This window comes from Bufo gargarizans, chromosome 11 (assembly GCF_014858855.1).
Source record: "Bufo gargarizans isolate SCDJY-AF-19 chromosome 11, ASM1485885v1, whole genome shotgun sequence".
NCBI classification, from domain to species: domain Eukaryota; kingdom Metazoa; phylum Chordata; class Amphibia; order Anura; family Bufonidae; genus Bufo; species Bufo gargarizans.
The window spans coordinates 17,433,214-17,441,576 of NC_058090.1; the positions used below are offsets into that span (position 1 = coordinate 17,433,214).

Consider the following 8,363-nt stretch of genomic DNA (forward strand, 5'->3'; position numbering starts at 1 on the left):
AGTTACATCCTGTATTATACTCAAGAGCTGCACTCACTATTCTGCTGGTGCAGTCACTGTGCACATACATTACATATTCTGTACTGATCCTGAGTTACATCCTGTAATATACTCCAGAGCTGCACTCACTATTCTGCTCATAGCTGGCATAGATTTTAGTAATTCATTTATAATGATAAATGTTCCTCAATATTCCCCACTGTTTCAGAAACTGGTGAGGATCGTGTAAAAAAAAAAAAAAATTGCAGGTGCAACTAAATTTGGTCGTAATTGTATTAAAAAAAATTGCAGTACCGTGTGTTGCAACTTTTTAATAATATATATACCTGGCATAGGGAGAGGATAAATCTTTGAGTTTTTATGGGAAATGAAAGGTCTCTGGTAGGAATAAGGCCTTATGCACACGACAGTATTTTTTCACGGTCCGCAAAAACGGGGTCCGTAGGTCCGTGATCCGTGACCGTTTTTTCGTCCGTGGGTCTTCCTTGATTTTTGGAGGATCCACGGACATGAAAAAAAAGTTGTTTTGGTGTCCGCCTGGCCGTGCGGAGCCAAACGGATCCGTCCTGAATTACAATGCAAGTCAATGGGGACGGATACGTTTGACGTTGACACAATATGGTGCAATTGCAAACGGATCCGTCCCCATTGACTTTCAATGTAAAGTCTGGAGAACCTTTACTTTCAAACTTGCGTTCAGAGCGGACCCCAGTTAACTACAGGGGAGGGAGGGGGGGGGGCCCACTGGCCACCAACGAGTTAACTACAGGGGAGGGGGGGGGGGGCACTTTCTACCAACGAGTTAACTACAGGGGAGGGAGGGGGGGCCGGCCGCACTGGCCACCAATGTGTTAACTACAGGGGGGGAGGGGGGGTCTGCCCCCTGCTGCCTGCCAGCACCTGCCAGGCAGCAGGGGGCAGTCATGTACACAGTTCGTTGTATATTCTAACCTGAAGCGTCCCCATCACTATGGGAACGCCTCTGTGTTAGAATATACTGTCAGATCTCAGTTTTCACGAATCTTCGGATCCGTCTGTATGAAAGTAACCTACGATCACGGACACGGATGCCAATCTTGTGTGCATCCGTGTTCTTTCACGGACCCATTGACTTGAATGTGTCCGTGAATCGTTGTCCGTAAAAAAAAATAGGACAGGTCATATTTTTTTGACGGACAGGATACACTGATCACGGTCTCGGCTGCAAAACGGTGCATTTTCATTTTTTTTTTTTTTTTTTTTTTTTTTTTTTCCACGGACCCATTGAAAGTCAATGGGTCCGCGAAAAAAAACTGACAACGGCCACTGATGCTGTTTTTTGAATTTGCACTTCATATGTGTTTTATGTGGACAGGAGCCAAAAAACGATACCATCCCTCATGTGAAGAAAGATAAACATCCATCACAAGCCAAGAACAGAGCTAAGAGGAACCCTCCCAAGGGAATGTTCCTTTTCCAAGAAGATGTTCAAGCAGTTTCTGCAAACGCCAATGCTGCGACGACACTGCTGAGACAGCTGGATATGGAGCTAGTGTCCATAAAGAGACAGGCGAGTACCAATACCCAGGGATCGCACGGATTGTAATTCTTAAACGCAGTTTTTACGGCTGCCATTAAAATGTTTTTTCGAGATCTTGTTACCGATGACCTACCCCTAAGTCATGGTCGATCAACTTTTTGAGAAGGCGCCGTGGCCTTCTCCTTGCTCGCCACAGCGCTGTCCATTTGATAGCAGCTGTCCTTGGTATTGCAGGTCAGCCCCATTCACGTCTATGGAGTGGAGCTGCGCTTAGGTCACTTGAATGACCAATGAACGTAACATCACACGCCCTAGGGCAAGCTGCGAGAAGGCGGTGGCAAAACTGCGAGCGCCAGTGTCTTCTCAAACAGCCTATCAATAGGGGACCCAGGTGTCGGAACCCCCACCAATCAGATACTGATGACCTATCCCTATTATTGTAAAACCCTTTAAGCAGCCTTATTTTAGGGTGCTTCCCCCCCCCCCCCCCCACCTCGTTTCCCTCCTACGGTGCTGAAACATAAGCCTTGCACTGATGTCCCATTCCTCCCTGATTGACAGCTGGGCTTCTGCTGTAATGGGTGGGATCAGAGGAACTCTGCCTATTAACTCTTTCATTGGTTTGGTCAAGATTAACCATGGAATGATCAGAGGGTCACCTGTACAGAAATGGGCCCCAGGGCTGTCTGTTCATTACACTTGCTTTTAGGGCCACCAAGCATTGCCCTAATCTCTGCTACCGTGACACAAATCATAATGCATTGATATCCAGAAGCATGATGATATAACTGTAAAATAAGTGTAAAACAGTATTTCTGTAATAGGTTTTAAAAAAAATAAATAAAAAAAAAGCTATAAAATATATAACGAGGCAATAAAGCTTATATACACCCTCAACTTCTCATGCATAGGAGAAACCCTCAAACACGTCATTGAAGAAATTTAGAAAACATCTGCTGACATGAAGAAATTTAGCTGATTATCAAAGGGGTTGGCCCATCTGGGACTTATGGCATATCGCTAGGATATGTCATCAATGTTGGATAGCTACTGGTCCCAGCTGTGGGAATGGAGCCTCTAAAGAAAAGGAGAGTATGACGTGCTCTCCATTCATCGCTGTTAAAGTTCTGAAAAAAGCCAAGCGAGAGCGCTCTGCGGTTTTCAAGTGTCCCATAGTGGTGAACGGAGGGTGGCTGTGCATGTACGGCTGCTCTCCATTCAATTCGGGGGGAACGTTCTAGAGATGGGAGTGGGTCCCTGAGGTAGGACCTGCACCCATCTGACACTGATGGCATATCTTGGTGATATGCCATCAATGTCCCATATGGTCCAAACAGGCCTGGTTATTAAAGGTTTATTGCTGACCTATCATCAGTGCATAGTAAGTTAGGAGTCCAACCCTGGAACTCCTGCTCCTCATCAGAATGGGTAGTTTGCAGTAATGTGGTCCAAGTGTTAGAAGAATTGCAAGTCTTAACGGGATATACCAGCTTTTTCAACTGATGAATAATGTGTAATTGATGGGAGCAGGACCCCGGGAAACCCTATGATCAGCAGAACGAAGGAGACACACTAAGGATTAATGACCTTACCTAGAGATTGGACATTTAATGTTAAAGGCTAAAATTCCCATTCACTATTTTTGTCTACACCATAAAGGGATTTTCAGGCTGGGCCATCAGTATCACATTGACAGCGGTCCGTCACCCTGCACCCCTGCCAATCGGCTGTTTATTTGTAGCTTCGGTGGCAGAACTACACAGTGAACAGAGCTGGTAACTGGACAACCACTTTAGGATCAGTGGTGTTTTTATTTTCTAAATTCTCTCTTCTCCTTAGATCCAAAATATTAAACAGACAAACAGCGCTCTCAAGGAGAAGCTACAGGGAGGAGTGGAAGAGTTCAGGATTCCTGAGGTAAGTACAGACCTCCAAGCCTGAATTGACTGTTTTCTATCATGTTTGTCTTGTGGTATCGAGGCTTTGTTCACACCTGCATCGTGGCTTCTGCTCCTTAAGGAAGTCACGACTGTGTTGGATCCGTCATGTGGTAAATCCTATTGACGTCTGTTTTTTGACAGCAAGAATAGCGCTGCCTACTAGTGGGATTACTGTAAGTGAAAATAGCCTGATATGTGTATTAGGGCTTATTCACACGACCATATGAATGTGTCCACATCTGTTTTGTAGTTTTGCGTAACTTGTTCGGACCCATTCATTTCAATGGGGCCACAAAAGATGCGGACAGCACACCGTCTGCTGTCCGCATCCGTTGTTCTGTTCCACGGCCCCCACAAAAAATATAGAGCATGTCCTATTGTCAAAAATAGGCATTTCTTTAATGGACCTCCCTTTCCACAAATGTATGTGTATTTATTTTTTATTTATTTTTTCACCAATTTTCTGGTGTAATCTTGAAGTTAATTTTCATCTCTCACCACCTCAAATTTTAAGATTTCTGTATGCTGTCAGTAAATGGAAGCATTTGTTTTTACTTGCACATGTGTCAGTGGGGCGTATGGTATAGATGCAGTCTTATATGTTTACTATGCTTGAGGTTAATTTTTTATATATATTTTTTTTAAATATATTTAGGTTGCTCAAAAGTTTAATGCTCGCTGGACAACAGAGGAGCAACTTCTCGCCGTACAAGGTAGTAATAAATGGCCAACCCTATTATGAGAGTACTGTATCAGCTATGCGCTGTTTTATTTGTTTTTTTGCGCAGTCCATATCCAAGGAGTGCTTGCAACTCCTAGGCCTTGATGCTAAATCTTTACCAGGAACCCCCTTCCTTTTAAAGCATCCTATGTCGTATATAGCACTGCTGACCTCTTGTATGTCTTTGGGAGAAGGCAACAGCCCAGATGAGTGTCTGTGCGGGCTCTCCGCAGTATGTTACACGTGTAACAGTATAATCAACCTTGCTGTGAATCTTGCATCGGGTTACTCATTTTTACGTTTTGTCTTGCTGTGCCCAGATCTGCTTCTTACTTTGTTCTTTGATCTGCAGCCATCCGAAAATACGGACGCGATTTCCAAGCAATCTCTGACGTCATTGGAAACAAATCTGTGGTTCAAGTTAAAAATTTCTTTGTGAATTACCGCCGTCGCTTCAACATTGACCAAGTTTTACAAGAATGGGAAGCTGAGCACGGTAAAATCGAGGAGAATGGAGACTGCATGGAGAAGCCAATAAAGTTACCAGATATTGCTATTAAGATGTCAGATGAGGAGGAAGAGGTAAGACGCACTCGGATGTACTGGACCCTACGCTCGCCTGCTTCAAAGCTTTCCTCTGGAGCTATTAGGCCCCTTTCACACGGGCGAGTATTTCACGCGGGTGCAATGCGTGAGTTGAACGCATTGCACCCGCAAGCACATGGCCAGTGCCCGTATACTGTGGACCCACCATTTGCGGTCTGTAATATGGGCACGGAGCCTTTATGTTTGTGGGAATGAGCCCTAAGCCACATTCTTATCAGTAAGATAAGAATTGAGCTATGAGTATTTAGGAGGTCAGATATGAGGAGCCATCAGCTGAGCTGCCTGACAGGAAAAAATAAAAATACAGATCCTGCTACTAGAGAAACTCAAGGCTGTACAGAGAAAGGGGCTCAAAATATTTGAATAAAGGCCAATTGAGAAGTTGTTTATTTTTATTTTTTTGCTCAAAATGAGTACAATGCAATAATAAAAAATATATTGCCCCCAAAGGGGTCCATAGCCTTTAAATCATGTTTGAGACGTGTTTAAATTCGTTAAGGCCATATGGATGTGTAATAGAGGAGAATCTCCCAACTAAGGGCTTTCACATGACCGTATGCATTTTGCTTTCCGCAAGAAACTGATCCGCAAAAAATACTGATGTCGTCTGTGCGCATTCCATATTTTACGGAACGGAACAGCTGGCCCTTGATAGAATAGTCCTATCCTTGTCTGTAATGCGGACAATAATAGGACATGTTCTATGTTTTTGTGGAACGGAAACAGAATGCTCACAAAATAAGTTATGTTAAGGGCTAATAGGCACCTATTCAAACCATGAGGACAGCTGATGTGCGGAGTTTTGCAGGGGTCCTCTGCTACGAATGCTACTACAGTGGTTTTATTATTTTAAATAATTTCTTACATTTTGTCTCCCCAGGCTGCTCTTCTAGACGTCAGATTCACCCCTGCCTCATGAGACAAAGAACTGTTAGTGTTGACTACTTAATTTGCCCAGAATTTCAGGTATTACAAGAACTCAGCCAACCACCCGCGTCATGCTTTGTGGACAAGCAGCTACTTACCAAAAAGGCAAATGACTTCCAGCCCTTTGAGAGATCTGCCTTAATCATCTCTAGTTACCCTCACACACACATCCACACTCTGCTTCCAATCTTAGTAGCGAGGACAGAGACTAAACTTGGAACAGTGTGACCTCCTTCTTCAGTCTGTAAATAACTCGCCGCCCGTTCCCCTCACCCCCCCTGAGTCTGAGACACGTTCCCGGCTGCCTGATGACCACAGTTCCGGCTGTACAGATGCTGCATGCACAAACTTGTTTTCTTTGCTTTTTTGGATGTTAAATTAGTTTAGCATTAATGAAGACCACCACCACCACCCCCCTTGTACACAGGACTTGCCCCCTCCTTATTTTGCTTTATGGACAAAAACTCTGCAACCGATTGTCTGGTTCTGCGAAGGAGGGGGGGGGGGGGGGGGGGGGAGTTGATATCTGTGGACACCTTGCAAATCTTGTTTAGTGAATTTTTACGCCATGCTGGTTTTCTGGGTGATGTCTCCTAGCCAGTTATCCTTTTGACCGTAGCTCGGGAGGGAGAAAGATCTGTTAGTTTCCCTAAATATTAGGGAATTTTTAGTTGTTTTTTTTTTTTTTTTTTTTTCATTATATAGATTTTTATTTCTTTAAGATATATATATTTTTTAATTTAAATAGCTGCTTATCGTCCTCGTGTACAATTCACTTCTTCACAAGCAAAATATCACAACTTTGCATTTACATCCTCAGATCATGTATAATAACTGTAAGGCCTCTTTCACACCTCGGTGGATCAGACGTGTGCGGTCTGTGGGTTCCTTGGACAGCACACGGACACACCCATCACATCAGTGGTTTCCCACAGACCGCGCCCACGGTAGCATGCCCTATTTTGTCCATGCTTACGGATCCTGCATGCATGTTATAGTCTATTGGTCCGTGAAAACCACAGATACAACACGGATGCCATCCATGTTTGGTCCGTGATTTTCACAGATTGGTGCTAGGCGATGCTCTGGAAATTAATTTTCAGCTTACCCGTGTCCGTGAATGCAATTTGACATGCAGATAGCAAAAAACTGGTACACGGATCAAACACTGACTCTTCCAGGATGTGTGAATGAGGCCTAAGAGTGTTTTGAACTTCGACATCCTATTCTCCAGTCGCACCAAGAGCTACTTTAAAACCTGTGCTGTTGGAGTTTGGAGTCAGACTGCGCTTCATTGATGAAACCCAATGAGGCTTAACGACTCTGTTCTTTACAGTCTCCCATCTACACCGCAGTTTCAGGAAACCAATGGGAACTTTGAATGCAGCTTTGGCTGTGAGTGGAGCATAAAAGGCAATGTAACTGAAAAGCTGAAGATGGGTCATTTTGCTTTACTGTACATTTTGTGTAGATCTAAAATGAAAAGAGGATTTCCTTCTGAGCATTGACATGCAATGTCCAGGTGATCCCGCTTGCAATCCATAGTTGTTGCACATGTAAAGTTTATATCATGTCTATAATTTTATTCTTTATACACATCTGTAACTTTACAAAACTCTGGAAACCAATTTACTCCCCTTCGTATCTCCATGATAGTTAATACAAATTTTTATTTTATTTTTTGCTTCATAATTTATTTCTTCAACAGATTGTCTTTATTTAATCAGTTTTTCAGTTTTGCTTTTTTTTTTTATTTGCATGCTTGTCTTACGTGCCTCTACATTTAACTACTGGCTAATATACTGTATTCGTAGGTATATTAAGATGTCGTTTTTTTTTTTTTTCCCCTCTTGTATTGTGTAGCTATTCTTTCCGGTTCAGAAAATTAATATATTCAAAAATTATTTCTATTGTATGCAATAATTCTGGAAGCAAACGTTATATTTATTTGACATTGATTATTACCTGTAAACTCTATACAGAGTTGTACCTGGAATCTGTCGCTGCGTTGTACTGTTAAAGCAGATTTGTTAGATCGCTGTCTGAGGGCAGTGTAGAGTAAGCAAGGAGCCGCTGGTCTTGGGGTTAGTTTTCTATGATATAATACAGTATTTTCATTTAAAAAGCTGTTTATATGCTGCCAGAGGCTGTGAGGCCTGGTTCCCCCACATTGTCCACTGTATACAAATGGAGACAAATAAAGCTGTCCGTCATTGTATGGGCGACAGGAATCGGGACAGTCTTAGTGATCAGGGGAAGCAGGACTCTCAGGCTTTGGCCTCCTGCACACGGCCGTTGGTTTTGGTCCGCATCCGAGCCACAGTATTTGCGGCTCGGATGCGGACCCATTCACTTCAATGGGGCCGCAGAAGATGCGGACAGGACTCAGTGTGCTGTCCGCATCCATTGCTCCATTCCGTGGCCCCGCAAAAAAAAAAAGTAACATGTCCTATTCTTGACTGCGCTTTGCGGACAAGAATAGACAGTTATATTAAAGGCTGTCCATGCCGTTCTGCAAATTGCGCACCGCAAAACACACCACGGTCGTGTGCATGTAGCCTTTATCTATGTGTAGGTGGGGAAAGCAAGACTCTTGGGGTGCCTACACATGATACAGATTTAAAATGCTTTCGTAGATTTTCTGTCCATG

The 8,363-nt window shown here is 43.4% G+C and overlaps 1 protein-coding gene across 1 annotated transcript in view; it reads left to right on the forward strand.

Moving 5' to 3' along the window:
- Positions 1-8,065, forward strand: part of RCOR1 (REST corepressor 1) — a 39,894-nt gene extending 31,829 nt beyond the window's left edge. Inside the window, exons 8-12 of the mRNA XM_044271943.1 lie at positions 1,355-1,549; positions 3,359-3,436; positions 4,115-4,172; positions 4,533-4,762; positions 5,667-8,065. Coding sequence (XP_044127878.1) covers positions 1,355-1,549; positions 3,359-3,436; positions 4,115-4,172; positions 4,533-4,762; positions 5,667-5,705 — 600 coding nt within the window. The 3' untranslated portion in view covers positions 5,706-8,065. The remainder of the gene's footprint in view (positions 1-1,354; positions 1,550-3,358; positions 3,437-4,114; positions 4,173-4,532; positions 4,763-5,666) is intronic.
- The last annotated feature ends 298 nt before the right edge of the window (positions 8,066-8,363 follow it).